Genomic DNA, 16,281 nt, shown 5'->3' with positions numbered 1-16,281 from the left:
GCTAAGGCATCCCCATGCAGCACTCAGACGTGCCCACACTCATCGGCATAAAGAACAGCCACATCCTGACACAGGATGGACAAAAAGAGAATATTTTAAAAAATTAACTAAATTTCACTCCCTGTCCTAGCTCCCTGAATAGGGCAGAACGCAGAGCCCCGCTCTTCAACACCAGGCCTGGGGAAGCCACAAAGGGTTTATGCATCCAGTATTACAGATAGGGAAGCACATGACAACTAAGGAGCTGAATGTAGCTTTCGATTTCTCCCTCTCTCCACCAAGGCTTAAGAAAAATAGTACCAGAGTACCTAGAAAAATAAATAACTCCTATTCCTAGCTCCTTTGGTATTTTTTCCCATGGCAAAATGGTATCAATTTCAAGTAAATGGCCAGGATTTAATATTAGTGTTAACTTAGGGTTCAAAGTCTTTTATAATAGTCTGCCTTATTGAGGTAGTAAAATATGAGGCATTACATAGATGACCACCATTGGAAAATAGAACAGTTCCATCTGCAGATTTTAAGGAAAATCAGTAGAGCCTGTGTAGCGCTGTTCCTTCTGCACTCTGCCTTCACGAGAAGGCTCGATGATTTTGGAAAGAACAAAAAGTTCGAGAAGCCAAAAGAGATGGTTTCCATCTGAAATGTAACGCTGCTCTCAGCACTGAGTGTTTTCCACTCAGCGGTGAGATTAGCAATAATCCTGGCGTACGCTGTGACAGCCTAAGGACACAAAGGGACCGCAGGCAGGCTGGGAAGAGACTGTCATTTTACCAGCTTGATGGGGCACTCCAAACCTGCAAATCAGCCTCTTGCCCGCAGCCTGCCAGAAGACCTTTTCCCACAGTAGCAATCAAACACTAGAGTTAAAAACTGATTTATTGACTTGGGTCACAGCAAGGGAGAAGAGGTAGGTGATCTTTCTTCACATACAGCTCAGAGTTCACCTGTTGTTGGGCCTGAGGAGGAGAGAGGGAGAAAGAACTGTTCCCTGCAGGTGCCATCGGACCTGCCAAAACACACGGGTTACTTCCTCTCAGTGCTCAGCAGGATGGGTGTCCTCACTAAAAACCTCACACCTCCGCTGTGAAATCACTCTTCAGACAGGACCAGTAATTCCAGAAGGATCAAATTATGCTTTGTTCCATTAACACAGGCTAAGTTCTACCAAAAACAGGTACTAAAACCTAAGTGGTATCTAAACCACCACAGCAGATGAATCGGTTTGTTTGCATTAGCAAGAAGTCTCTGACTCATGCTACAAAAGGGATCTTTTTCACATGAGATCACGTTTGGAATACCTAAAAACCTCAGTGAAGTCTGTTTGATGACATTTGCAGTCCTAGGAATTAACTTTTCTTTTTGAAGTTGTGGGAGTAGGGACATCAAGGCTCTAACACTCCCTAAGCTATTCCAGTAAACTGAAAAGTTCATAAATTTTACACCAGATCATAAACCAGAGATGTTTCTTCCAATACCAAAATAGGACTTCACACAACAATAGCTAAAAGCTCACAAATTCCTGTAAAAAGATCTTGCCCCACCTGTCAACTCTATTGAACAAATAGAGGTGGTGCCCTTTTGATGGAAGCACCTTTTTTTTTTTTCCCTTTTTAAACAAAGAACTTGAAATTATGAACATCTGTCTATGAGAATGCACCACTTTGATCAGATTATGTATTAAATCATGTATAGTATGACATACCAGTGACTTCAAAGAGAATCTAGCTAGAGACTGCATTCTCCGAGACCCGCAAATTAAATCAACAAAACTAGCTGTCAAGACTTCATTGCTACTGGGTTTTTGCATGTTTTCCAGTTAATACACAACCTCAACAGGCAGTGAAACAAGCAATTACACTTCAGAAGGCCTTTAATTTAGTGATCACACCACAAAGCCTCCAATTTAAAATATAAACCACAACTCAGTGGATTGAGGGAGTTGTGTTCAAGGTACATACACTATATGCCAAAAATATATATTTATATATTACACATACACAAATATATATCATGCATACACATTTTATGTATATGTACACAAAGACAGAAAAATCTTTTTTCCCATCTTTGCAACAAAATACGGGAAAATAATGGATTCACTCACTACCAAGACCTGAGATTTCTTAGAGGCCCTAGACAGCCATCGTGTTAGTATTATTAATGGAAAATGGTTACATCTGGGCTCAAGAATATTTTAACGCAGCACAGATAAGAACAACAGCACCCTTAGAAGAAATAAAGACGCAACACATACACTAAGTTCAATATTTCTTATCTAAGCAAGTCAAACCCTTCATTTCTTTCCTCCTTGTTACGGGTCTTGCTGCACTGCTGAGAAGTGTTTTCATGAATCATTTTATATCATACGCTGGAAACTAAAGGTAGAAAACCTGAATATAAGCCCCTTAAGAAAGAAGTTACACCTTTCTTCTAATATCACTCTATAGAAGGTCAGAAGCATTAAATCACTCTCAACAATGCCAGTAGGATTTTAACACCTTCATCTCCCACATGCAAGAAATGAGCAACACGAAGGAGGATTTGCCCGTTTGTTTCTAACAAAACTAGGCCTTGATTATGGGGCACCACTTCCACAAACAGGAAAGCAGAACTACTACACTTAAAAGGAACTGGCCTACTTGCTACGTCAGTGTTTCTGTAACTATGAGTAAAAAGAAATACAATATTTGCATTCAAGTCCACACGCATCATCTCCACCTGGTGCGGCTCACGTGCTTAGAAGAAACACAAACTGAAATTTAAAAACTCTGTTTCAAACACCTTCCTGGGAAAATGTAAGACCTTATTCATTTTTCCAAGATGGGAAAGAAAAATAAAAAAGGGGAGGAAGATGATGTTTTGACTCAATTTTAAGACAGTTGTAAAATAGAGATTATAGTCTAAAACCAGACAGTTCTCAAAATATCTCCTAATTCCATCAAGACTCAGTTTCATTGCCTCTCCCCCAGGTTCTCCTGTGCAAAACCCATCTATTATAACAACTCAGGCTCACAGGTAAGCAAGCACAGCTCCACAGCCACCCTCTAGCACAAGTCCAAGGATAGAGCTCTGTTTTCTGACTGAAAAACTACAACAAACAGAAGAACCTCAGTGTTTGTTAATAACATCAAGTTTCAACAGCTAAACTGTTTAAAGTGACTCCCAGCGCTTGGCACCTGGAAGCTCTAAGTGTCCAGATGCAAATGTCCAGGTAAGACAAGCTGATGGCAGGAACACATTCCAAGCTACCCCGTCACAAACCTCACCTACGGATTTGTGACTAGAGCGCAAAAAGATGTGTTAAGTTTCAAAAACACTTCAAAGACCCAGCTAACTTATAGGTTAATGGCTACAACCCACCTACCTGAGGACCGTCCTTCGGCGTAGCTGCCGCAGCAAAGGGTGGGTTTCCCTGCAGCCTCTGCCATTAGCGGAGGCCACAGATAGTGTGTCCTGTCATATTTCGCGCTAGGGCGATTAGTTGATGGAACTGCATCCTTCTGGTGGTGGGGCTGGGAATGGGCTGAGGGACAGGCCCCATTTGGTTCTTGATGTGCCCAGGTCTCCCCATATTGCTGACAGCTTCCCCTAGCTGATATGGGGTCTGTTAGGGCACAGAAGAGGCAGTGAAGGAAGAAGGTCAAAACTTAACCCAATAAGGACTGTGTTAAGAAGAGTACGGACTTAAACCTCCCTTTCCATATAGGAGTATGAAAAGATCATAGGCACGAAACAAGCTCAAGCACCGTGGCAGCACCGCATAGGCATCTCATGATCGAGGAGAGACTGATTTTCCAGACTTAAGCAGGACACAGGAATTCACCCAGTAGGTAGAGAAGTGAATTTGAAGGCTGCATTTGGATCACTTGCGTAGGAAATCAACATAAAACTAAAATTAGCAACTTCATCTGAAGAATCAGCTACTGGGAGCTACAGCATGCTGCCACTGAATGAGATGATCGAGAAGAAACCCAACATCTCTTTTTATCTTGATTGAACTCAGCGGTTGTAAAAAACAAAAGTGACACTAGTGGACTGGAAAAGGTACTTGGAAAGCAGGGCACAAATAACTCTCACCCCATCTGCTACTCACAATCACTGCAAACCTAGTTACATCATTCCTACACAGTCACCGTTTCAACAGCAGGACAGAGCAAACACATAAAATATCATCTAACCATAATAAAGCACTTTAAGTACAGAATACCAATATCTACTCCAGAAATCATACAATTTTCTTTCCAGTGCAGCCCTTCCATACACTTTGTTTTCTTCTGCCCCTCGATGTTGAGAGTGACAATACACATCGGATACTCCTCAAGAGCCTGGCTCTGCGTTCACTGCCTTTCTTCATGTAAAATCTGAACTCTGTCAACATCTGCAGCAAACAGGGACAGGCAAACCAACCCCCCCAGGGGCTCCTGGCATCGCTGCTCCCTTCCTCAGCTCAGTGCGGCTCACACAGTGCGCAAAGAGGATCCACTGCTGCGGTGGGTGCGTCTAGAGAAACCCAAGCACCTAGTTTACCAGTGCTGAATGATTTCTGTGCCACATTTCCGCTCTTGCTCACATTACTGTAGTTCTCTAGAACACCGGGAAGGTACATGAGATATGCACTATCGTTTTAAGATTTTTTCCTCTTATTTTTATTCAACAGATTTACTAGAAGCCCTTCTTGGTTATGGCTTTTCTTTCTTTCCATAACACAAGCAGAAATACAAATTCATAGATTTAAAAGCTGACAGCTGTTATCGTGCTGTAGTCCAGTTAAACAAACATGAATGGAGCTGGCTAAAGGAAAAGATTCCTTTTGAAAAAGTTTTATCAAGCTACTGGTTGGGCAGTCAAGAATCTGGCTCCAAGGACCAAGGTCTGATGGCATCACAACATTTTGTGCAGCCTAACCCGTGAGACTACAACGCTCACAACTGCGGTTCTGTTGAAACAATCTCCCTGGCAAGATTAATGCTTACAGTCTCGTAAATGAATTGCAATTTCCACTATTGAAATAAACCTGCAGTTTACTAACAAGCAGTAAAGTCTCTAAACTCAAACTAATGCTTTTGTTACTGTCTTCTAAATCCTGAATCATCAGGAAGTCACAGTATTTTATAGAAATAGGCTTTCCTACTCTAGCTAACAACAACTGAGCAACAAGATATTAAACAGGACCATCTGCTGAGTTATCTCTGTATAAACCTTGAGATGTTATACTAAAATGCATTTTCAAGTCTCATTTTGATATCCAGCGCATGATCCTGCAGGTATACAACACACTGTGAGCAGCCCGGTTTCACCTGAGCAATACCTGCTGACATAGGAACTCACACAAAAACCTCGAGGCAAAGACTCTTCATACACTGAGGAGGATTTATTTAGGAAGAGTATTAGTTGTTAGTATTCAAAAGTTAGTGTCACCTTACAAGCTCAAAGCGTACTTCCCACTATGTTGGAAAACAAAACTGATTCACGCTCTGCAAAACGGCAGCGCTGCTCTTAAAACGAACCATTTAAGTGAACTACTCTCACTCTGACTAGAAACACTAGTGTTTATATGCAAGTGTGCTATAAACAAAACCAAAGAAGTACCTGAAAAGGTTCTGTCTCCTGACAGAAGCAGCGTTTCTACGGCTGATCCCTGGACCTGTTCTCTGCCCACCACAGGGTTTCTTCCAGACATGTACAGAAGAGCCACAAGGCACAGAAATGCCCTTTCCAAGGGCACGCCGCTATCAAAGTCATGAAGAGGCCTAGATCAAACAAACCCTGATCTCTTACGCACCTGCTATCATCTTTGTTAAAATAGGGACCGTAAATTACAGCTAAGTATCAGAAGTACTGAGTTTGTAATTAAAAGGATTTGGTTTTCTCTGATTTTTGATTTAAGGAAAAGCATCAAGCTGGCAAGAACAGTTGGATCAGACAAAAAAAGAAATCACCATTAATTATTTTAATTGGTGTTGCATGGCACTATATTCAGAGACAGATCTATAAACCCCCCCAGCACACACACACCTTCCTGCCCAAGAACCAACGCTTCCAGAAGCAAAGGCGGCAGGTCCTTGTGCAGGGAAGTGTAATTCATGAATGAGCAGCAGCAGCCCAGCGCCTCTCAAGAGCTCTGAAATCAATTCACCGCTGCGCTGGCGTCAAGAGGATTTTCGGAAAGGCACTTTCCTGCTCCCATCCCGAAAAACGGCCACCCACGCCCCTCCGAAACTCCTCGAGAGGCGGCAACCACATCGAGGATTCGGCACAGCGGGTCGTTTCGAGTTCTGAAGGTGCTGCAGATGCTTCTGGAAACTAAACTTCAGGGTTTGCGCCTCGTTTATAGCCGGTCATGCCAACCCGCGCCGGCACACGCCTCTCGGTGCCTCGTCCTGCCGGAGTTTCCTACTGGCTCGGCCGCCCGGAGGAGCCGCTCGGGCGAGGGCGGGAGGACCCGCCGCATCCAGCGCCAAACTTCGGGGGCTCAGAGCGGCGCCGGCCCGGCCCCCCCATCCCCGCCCGCCCTCAGCGCGGCCCCGGGCGGCAGCGGCGCTCACCTTGGGCGATGGCGATGGACTCGAAGCGGTGCAGCTCCCGCAGCAGGCAGCTCCGCTCGGTGGAGTGCAGGCTGTAGATGAAGTCGCGGGCTCCCTGTGCCGTATTCAGCGCCTCCATCGGCTCCTTCTTAGGGTGGGTGCCCAGCGCCCTCCCGGGCGGCGCAGACCCCCGCGGGAGGAGCTGCCCCTCGGCGCCGCCCCGCAGGCTGCCCAGGCGGCGGCGGCAGCAGCAGCGCGGCGGGCCCCGCAGCGAGCCCAGGCAGGAGGAGGGAACGACAGCAGCGCCGGGGCCCCCCGGCCGCCCCAGCAGCAGCGCCGCCCGGCCGAGCCACGCCGACATGGGGCAGGGGAAGGGCGCGGCGCTCGGGCCGCCACAAGCGTCCGCCGCCAAGTCCCCCCCCCCCCCTTCTCCCCGGGCCGGTTTCAGCGGGGCCGGGGAATCCGCACCCAGTCACCGCCCCGCGGCCGCTCCCGCCACAGCGGCGGCGGCGCCGCGTCCCGCCCGCCGCTTCACTTCGCTCCGCTCCGCGCCGCTCGGGCCGCCTCAGCCGCTGCCGCCCATGGCCCCGTGCCGGCGGCAGGGCGGGGCGCAGGGCGGCCGGCGGGGGCGGCTCCGCGCAGGCGCGGGGCGGGAGCGGCAGCGCGGCCTCCGTCGCCCCCTCAGGGCCGAGACCCGACGGCCCCGGCCCTGAGGCGGCCGCCTCAGGGCCGGGGCCGTCGGGACTCGGCCCTGAGGGGGCGACGAAGCTCGTCTGGCCGTAGATGAGGGGTCAGCGGGGGTTGAGCACCCGCTCTCCTCCCAGCACCGGGGCTTGACGAAACACCCTCCAAACTCTTAATATTACATCTATTATTTAGGTACTTGTAAGCCCACAGGGCTCTTTTGCAGTGTCCCCAGCCAGTACCAGCCACCAGCATCCTACCGAAATAACAAAAATGAGTTTTTTGCTTGCTTTGCTATTTCCCACGCCCTTGTTTTTAGAATATCGCAGTGTTGCAACATCCAGTTTTGGTGTAGTACGCTTTAGCTGCATGTAGCTTTTTGTTGTTGTTTAATCAATTGGCAGGCATTGTGTTTAAACCACCTAGAATGGTTGTTTTCTTAAAAAAATTTACACATTTAGGCCACGGTTTACATCTTCATCCTTCAATGGAGGGTTTTTTAAAACCACATTTTGAGTGTTTTGCTGCGCATCCTGAACGCTTCACCCTCGCATACGGCATCCTAAGGGTTAATCCAGGTTCTGTTTTTCTCAAAACGTTGTATTCAAAATGTATTAGATTTTGTAATTAGCTTGCAAAGAAACTAAATAACCACAACCGCAAGGGACTCAGTTATTATAATCTGTGCCTAGCTCATTTAATACTATGGCAAGCGCCTTCTGGAGACACTCAAAATCTACTGCTCTATGTTAAGCTCTTTTCATACCAAAAATATCCGACTTCATGTGGGGGGGTGTTCATCCAGGGGGTTTCTTCAGCTGCCTTGTTGAAGGGGGTCAAGGAAAAAGTTTTAACTTCTCTCTGTGGGGAGAAGTTAGAAGTTGACGTGAAAAAGCAGCATTTTCTCTCCAGTTGCACTGCTGCGGAGTTAACAACGCTAAAGAGACGAAGATCTCATGATAAATAGACGTGTCTTACCTACAGGATGTGCTCAATATTTTGGATATTTACATATAGTATGTGTACTGTGGGGAGTGAGAAGAAAGTGAGTGAAGAAATATAGCAAATAAGTCATAAAGGCCTGGATATAGGATGTTACAATTTTCACCCTGTTAGAGAAATAGTGAAGATAGATGAGTGTTGGCTGCTATTTCCAGTTAAATGCCTTTTTTCCATGCAGCTGACAGATCCTGCCTCTGAGGCAAGAGATTTTTTACCGGTTTGTAGGTCTTTCTTCCAGTGCTTACTCCTGATCCAGAGCCCCTAAGGCCTTGATGATGCTCAGAACTGTACTTATCTTCCCAGGCATCTTATTGGAAAAAATGGCATCTCCTGTTACTCTTCAGGGGCAGTGTGGATGTTTCAGTTTTCATTTCCAGAGAGCTATAACAATAGAGTTCATAGAAGTGTTCAAAGATGGTACTAAAATCGTTCTTAATCAAATAGCATTTTCAATAAAAATGAATTCTTCCACAGAGAAGTGCAGGGCACACAATGGGATTGCCAAAAACCTGAAAAAAAGACCACCAGAAAAACAAGGAACAAACAATCTTTCCAGGTGCCAAACCTTTAATACTTCAATCTGACATATTTCTGATTGTTTATGTTGTATTTTGTTTTATTTTCACACAGCTTGATTGCACTGGGCTACAAAGAAAGAGCAAAGAAGGAATGCTGGTACCTGGCAAGGAAGGAGAATTCCTGTCTTTGGCACCAACGCAGCCCATGCCAGTCGTGCTGTACATCTATTGCAAAAGGTGATTGCATCTGGATTATTCTTGGGGTGTTTCGACAGTACTCAAAACATTGCAAGTATTTTCAGACACTAAAGGAGAGAGTTTCTTTGTCCAGAGTCTGTTGTGCCAGTCTCATGGGTTTCCTTATAGACAGGACCCTGTGGCAGCGTGGATCTCTGATGAAACGAACATGAAATCAATGACAACGAATGGGGAGTTTCTAACACAGCCTTTAGGTATTTGCTGTATAGAAATATCAACTGTAGAGGGAGGCACAAGGGCATTGTTTAAGCAGGCATGATACAATGCTATTGCAAAAGTACAGTCATTATTTGTATGTCAAGATAGAGATCAGGGTTTAGCAGACTGTAAATTATTCTGTGGGCAGCAGCTGTGGTTTATGCCTTTCCAAGCCTTTAAAACTGTATTGAACAAATTGGAATAAAAATGTCTTCAGAGTGACAATTCTGCAGTGACAGGAAATGAACTAGACAACCTAATAGGTTTTTTCCATAACTCTTTGTCAGAACTTTTATTTTGTTGAAAAGTGAAGTTGAAGCTGTTGGCTAAAGTGACACTTGAATTAATCAGACCATCCATTTAACTTGATTCAGCAGGTGGTGCGGAGTAACTTTCATTAGTCCCTGACACTCCAGCAGAGCTTGTGAACCTGCCAAAATGCATATTTCTCACAATGTTCTGAAAAATGCAGAAATATCCCTTTATTTGCTTGGTTTTTTTTTCTGATAGGTTAATTTTCTCCTAACACAATTTATTTTACGAGTGACCAAACTAAAAAATCTGGTTCATACACCAGCTGACAGAAGAGTAATTTTTTAAAATACTATATGGAAAATTTGGTGCTGCTCAGCCCTAAAAGCTAGAAAAGTGCATATGTAGAAATCAGCAGAAAAATGCCAGCCATCTTTCATAGCATTTCTGCAAGGCCGCCTAAGGACTGCAGGGCTGGGAGACCAATCTTTTTGTGGAGACTGACAGGAAATATTAGGCTGCCCTCATCTCATATAAATATTGAGTGCACGTTAAATAATTACATTTTTATGGGGTGAAGTAAGAGAATATTATTGATGAAGGAAATTTCTGTTAAGGGAGTAACATGATTTCTCTGCCCAGTGTAAAGATAAGTATTGTTAGCTAAGGCGAGACCAAGGTTTAAGAGTTGGTAAACGTTTGATACCATAAATTGCAAGAATGCACTGTTTGTGTTCTACAAGTTAACCACTATATTTAAGCAGGCCAGAATTTCTAGGAAACTTCCAGACTGATAACTTCAGAGAGGCATGGACAAGCTACTTTTGCTCTGTCTCACATTTCAGAAAACGATGTGGCTCTTCTGGTCTTGCCAGCGCAGCGAGGGGCTGATCCTACAGTTGTTTGTGTGTTGGCAGATGGAGGAATCCACAGAGAACGCAACATGGTGCTCACTTAAAAAAGGAGTCCTGAAATACACTGACCGCTTGCTAAAATTAGAAATCCTATCTACAGTCTAAAATCTGAATGTAATACAAGATTGGGAGCTTAAAATATCATTACTTATTGAAATAGTGCAAAAATTAGTAAGATCTTGTCCTTCAGCAATAAAAGATGTTACAATAATCTTGTGAAGTTGTAGGAGATCAAGTGCAAACAATCTTTCTGACCATCACCGCTTCCCTCGTACAGCTTTGTATAATCATTTACATTATTATATTGATAAACACATATATGATTTCAAGACACTTTTTGGCTTAGGACTCCGTACTGGCTTTGGCTGAGATAGAGTTAAAGGTCTTTGTAGTAGCTTGTACAGGACTGTGTTGGATTTGTGCAGAAAACAGTGTTGATAACACCGGTGTTTAATTATTGCTGAGCTGTGTTTACACAATGTCAAGGCCTTTTCTGGTCTTCATCTTGTTCATGTAAATTATTCCATGTTTTTTACACTCAGGAAGCAGATAGGCGCACAGTGGTTTAAACAACGCGGAGGATCGTGGCAGACAATCACTGAAGTAAGCTCCCCCTGCAACGCTGTGCCTGAAAGGGATGGTATGTTTTTTTGATTCATAAACATGGGTTTATCAAATACAAGATGAGAAGTTACACTTTTTCTTACTTTCGGGATAAGTGCTTTTAGAAGATCGTATTCAGCTACGGTGTCCTTAGTCTCAGATAAATTGCACATAGCTCAAAAAGCTTTTGGGAGAAGCATTAAAGGTTTGGGAAAATGCTTCTTAGTAATAGACTCCAAGGATGAATTAATTCACTTAAATTCACTGAAAGTTTGTGGGTTTAATAGAAACATAGTTTCTAGGTAACTCACTTTATAAAACAACATTTTCAGCACCCAATAAACTTATATGTAACAGCCACAGCCATCACTGTGTATCAATGTATGGCAAGTCCTGAAGCTGAAACTAGGCAGAATCAGACTACTGTAAAAATTTTAGCAGTGAAAATAATTAACAAATAGAACAACTTTCTAAAAGTTTGTTTTCTAAAAGATGGGATCTTCTCATATCATAACTAAGTGAAGCCTTAGCTTAGCCAAGCTCTTAGCTCCTCTTTTAACTTAGAAGAGCTGAGATTAGGTGTTTAGTGTAATTCCTCCCACACTTACAATATATGGATGCACAGCACTTCTTCAAATGACTCCTGGAGTTTTTCACACTAAACATGTTGGAAAACTCTGCCTTTTGTCCTCCAATATTTGTGTTCCACCTGAAAAAGAGAAAAGATCTGTACATCCTTTGAGTTCAAAAAGATGAGTTTTTCAATAAACTGGGTAAGGTGACAGGGCTGAACTGTTGCACTTAGTGAACTGCATTAAAATGTATCAGGGGAGAGATATGAAAGAAGAGGAATATTCCAGAGAGAGGAGGGAATGTCAAAGAAAAGCAGTATATAGAGCTTACTTTTATTTGGTGCACTTAGCTGTTTTCTATTACATGTTTATCAGAAAAAGGACTAGGTGGTCTAAAGTAGTCATTGGAAATTTCCAGTGTACAGAGCGTCTCCCACATCAGCAAAAGCTGAGACTTCAGGGGGTATTTGAACATATTTTCAGGTTTGTAACACACATTTTTGGGTATATAAAAGTGCCGAGCATGAACTGGAGTGGCAGCCTTGCAGCGAGGCCAAGCAGCTCCTGCACCGCACTGACATCAGGTGAACATACAGATGCTGTAAAGCACCTTTGCCCAGCACCTTCATCTGGCCCCTACACGCTGGGGTAGGTAGTGCATCATACAAAGGATATTGTACCATTACATTTCCTTTGAAGCCTGGAAAAAATAGAAGGCTCTCAAAGAATTATGAAGCAGCTGGATTAGGACCTTGGAGACATTCACCACTTTGTGGTGTAAAATGCATGAGGTGACCTATAGGGACCCCATCGTGATAATTTTTTGCTGTAACTGAAGCAGCCGTTTCTTTATGCTACATAAAACATTTCCGTCAGCATTTACCGTGTTGCCCCTTGATCCCATTTACCTCTGTTGAACAAAGCTAATTAGTGACAGAAGATAAACGTTAAACACCACTGAAAGGGCAGCCCAAGCAGTTGTTCAGCCTATTTACACATCCAGTGAAAGGGATGATGGACAGAGCTTTGTTACCTTTCACCAGAGGTTTTCAGGCAGTTTTACATCACAGATTTCTCTGTATTCCTTGTTTTTTCCTCTTCATTGGTTGCTTTCTTACTTTTCACTTTATTAGTCTTCCACCTGCATTATCCTGTTAACACACCCTGTCTGTTCCCAGTCTAGTACTTTAAATGGGCCTATGGCTGCTTTTTGGAGGCTTTCCCCAGTCCACTGTTGCTCCTTGCTGGTCCTCTCTTTTCCAGTAAAGTCATCCTTGCCAGCCTTGCTAAAGTCCTCCACCCCCAAAATTCAACCCTTTCTCCTCTCTCCAGCAAGAACTAAGCTCATCCTTAAGCAACCTGTTTTCCACTCTATCATGGAAGTTGTTTGCTCAGTCCTACCTTCCTTCAACAGATGTATGGTTTAAATTTAGGCCTCTGGAGAGTCTACACAAAGGTCTGAAGTTCAGACCTTATACACAAGTGCACAACCATGCAGTAGCCAAATGCCTTCCCCAGGATTTCAGCAGCACTCAGTTCCTCTTAAGATAACACCTCCTTTCACTCTAATAGCACTAACTCTGCTCTTGACAAGAATGAAGACAGACAAGTTCTTTTAAACCATGCCACAAAATCCCAGATCATGGAGTGTTTTCCTTAGAGGAATAGTGGATTTTTCTTCTTTCACTTTGTAAATTGCTATTGTAATGTTGCAGCAGCAATTGCAGAAAATGCGGAGCAAAAGAAACACTGAAATGGAATAATGTCCAGGTCTAAAGTAAAAGTTATTCTACACAATGTGTAGCAGAGCTAGATTCTTGTAGAAACTGACAGATCTCCTTAACTCCTTGAAGTGCAACAGTGTATTACACATTGTGACTTCATCTTCCCATGGTTTCCTTCAGTAACTGTGGTAGGTTAAATGCCTTGCATTGAAGGCCCCCATACATCACTTTCAATCTCCATTTACTCACTTATTAATGAATAAGTTGCTATTTGAAGCTACCTTGCTATACAAATAAATAAATACAAAAAAATAAATATGCAAGTAAATATGACTATATACCGTGATAGTCTCATGGGCCCTCTCTGTAATTGTAAAATTTCATAGCCTCAGCTCCTTTTAAAAATTTCCCTGAATACAGATTAGGATGCCAAACAATTAACTGATTCTATTACATAGGTGGTTTTCAAGAAGAAAATAAGCAGGTACGAATTGCCAAAAAAATCCAACGTCTTACTGTAAAATTATTTGTGTCCTCATTGTCTGGAAGCTTCAGACTCTTCTAAAGCAGTGAACAAACTTTTCTCAGTAGGGCCACGCGTGTGTCCCCTCAAATTAAAAATAAAATAAAATAAAATAAAATAAAATAAAATAAAATAAAATAAAATAAAATAAAATAAAATAAAATATCAGTAATTGGAATAGATTAGAATCTACATTTAGAACTTTCCTGATGAATAGCTATTGTGCAGATTTAACTGCTGGATTAATTCATTTAGGAGACTAAGAAATTATTATCTATTCAAATTTCAGAGTTCTTCCACTGTTTCAGTAAGATCTTCAAAAGTTCTATCGCTGACAAGATGCTCAATTCTTAAAATTTTTGTAGAAAGGGTATATAAGCCTATTTAAATTAAAGAGATGTACAACGACAGAAAGGTGAAATGGAAAGATGAGCAGAAAGAGATGGTGTGTAAGATCTGGTTGAGGGTTTACACTAATATTTCCTTCATCAACAGAAAGAGAAGGCTACAGATGGTTCATAATAACTACAGAGACATAATAATCTCCTAAGTATGCAAGTGATTGTCAAATGCTAAATCCACCGTCACACCAAATGGTGTTTTTAACATGTTTTTATGTTATGGTGGTTTTGGTTTTAATTAACCACTTTATATCTATACAGATGAATCAAGACAAAAAATTGGAAGTCTTAATTCCTCTTTCCCTTAGCAATGAGAAAATGCATTAACTTCCTAAGAACGACAGTTGCAAGGTAGAGAGCTTTTTTAGTCGACTGGCCACTGACAAAAAACAGTTTGAATACACAGAGGCAGAGAGTGATGCAGCAGTTCAGTGGTACTGAGGGCTCAGCGCTGGCAATCCCTGAGTGCTCCGGCTGTACCAGCTGTGTAAGTACAGCAGGAGCAAGAGACGGAGTCTTACCTTGGCACTGCATTCTAAATGACCTGATAAAGCTGCCATCCAGCTGTTACAGGGAAGGTGTGACTACTGCGCTTATTTTATAAGCATCTATACTGCAAAAGTTAGAATCTGTTATGCTTTAGCATTTTAGGTGATAATTGTAATAATTATTAATATATTTTCTAAATAAACAAAAGAAGGAGCCTGGTTTCATTCCCAAAATTTGGATATACCAGCCTTATCCAGGAGACCTGGACATGCATACAGCAGATGGAATTCTTCTCCTAAACTCACAGGTAGGGGCAGAAAAATGGCAATATTCGTTGTAGCAAAGTGTGAGGTTTCGGGCTCTACATCTTGGCTTCATTCTCTGTGTTCTCTTGAGGTCCACCCTTACCCTTTATTTTTTCCCTGTGCTGTTGCTTGGAGTGCTGCTATAAAACAATCTGCAGAGTATGAAATCTGTCCTTCGCAAGCTCTTTAAGAAAATGCTCTGAGCTAAAGAAGAGTCAGAACAAGGCAAAACACTTAGCAGAATGGTTGTCAAAAATAAATGTGAAAAAGTTGGAAAGGAGAATGAACATTTAAGTCAGGACCAAAGCCCAACTTTACTCAGAAACCACTTTAAATGGAGAGCAGATTATTACATAGCTAGCTGTGGGGTTTCTTATATTTATGCAAAGGTCAGAAACCAATCACTGCCAAAGATGAGATTTGTGACTAGTGGGACAACAGGCTGCATGAACGATGTCAAAACCGACGCTTCTGGTCTGTCTCGCATCCTAAGCTATTATATTTGTTTGGAAGGTGTTACAAGGCAACAGTGCTGTGTAATAAAGGGGAACACTTGCTAGCAGTCGTCTGTATCTCACTTGTGAATACCGAGGATTTATCTTGCTTTTAAATTGCTTATATTTCTTTTGAAATTTTCAGCATCTTTGTAACCTGTGGAAGGATATAGTGCTGAATTATGTGACCCATGTTCCCTCAGACAGAGAATCGCCACTGCTGAGAGTGGCTGAATTGTTCATTGCTTTGATTTTTTTAAAGAAAAAAATGGCAGATCAGCCTTGAATCTATTTATTACCAATGCAATAGGCCATTATTGTACTCTTGTTTTTCTCTTTTGCTCTCAGTCTACAGCAAGGACTCTTTGAATTCATTTCTTTTCAAATGTGGTTTGAATAAATGTATCAAATATGCATGTGGGCATAAAAGGTACTACAACATCTGGAGACATGTTTATTTACTTATTGACCTATTTTCCTCAGGTACTGTGATACCATATAGGAATTCTTTTCAAGATTTTTCTGTGAAAAGAAATAACAGATGGGGTGGGAATAAATTGCCTTTATGAGGATTTATGTGTTATATAGGTATTGGTATTTGGTAAACAGAGGGTTTGAGTCACACTTTTAGGTGCCTGAAGGTAAATAGGCTCAGTAGAGCTACAACACTTCTGTCACTCAATGTAATACACCAGAACCATTCCATTTATAGTGTTGCTTTAATGGGAAAATGAACTGCAAGTTTAGATCCTTTTGCTTTGTTTTGTTTGTTTTATTCCACTGTCATTTTATAAGCTTGCACAACCACAAGAGATAA

At 42.5% G+C, this 16,281-nt stretch overlaps 1 protein-coding gene across 1 annotated transcript in view; it reads right to left on the bottom strand.

The window, feature by feature from the left end:
- Positions 1-7,102, bottom strand: part of TMEM65 (transmembrane protein 65) — a 33,165-nt gene extending 26,063 nt beyond the window's left edge. The window contains exon 1 of the mRNA XM_080339783.1: positions 6,549-7,102. Coding sequence (XP_080195909.1) covers positions 6,549-6,888 — 340 coding nt within the window. The 5' untranslated portion in view covers positions 6,889-7,102. The remainder of the gene's footprint in view (positions 1-6,548) is intronic.
- Between the last annotated feature and the right edge of the window lie 9,179 nt (positions 7,103-16,281).

Source organism: Nesoenas mayeri (assembly GCF_963082525.1).
Source record: "Nesoenas mayeri genome assembly, chromosome: 2".
Classification (NCBI taxonomy): Eukaryota; Metazoa; Chordata; class Aves; order Columbiformes; family Columbidae; genus Nesoenas; species Nesoenas mayeri.
This window is presented reverse-complemented; position numbering and strand designations above follow the sequence as displayed.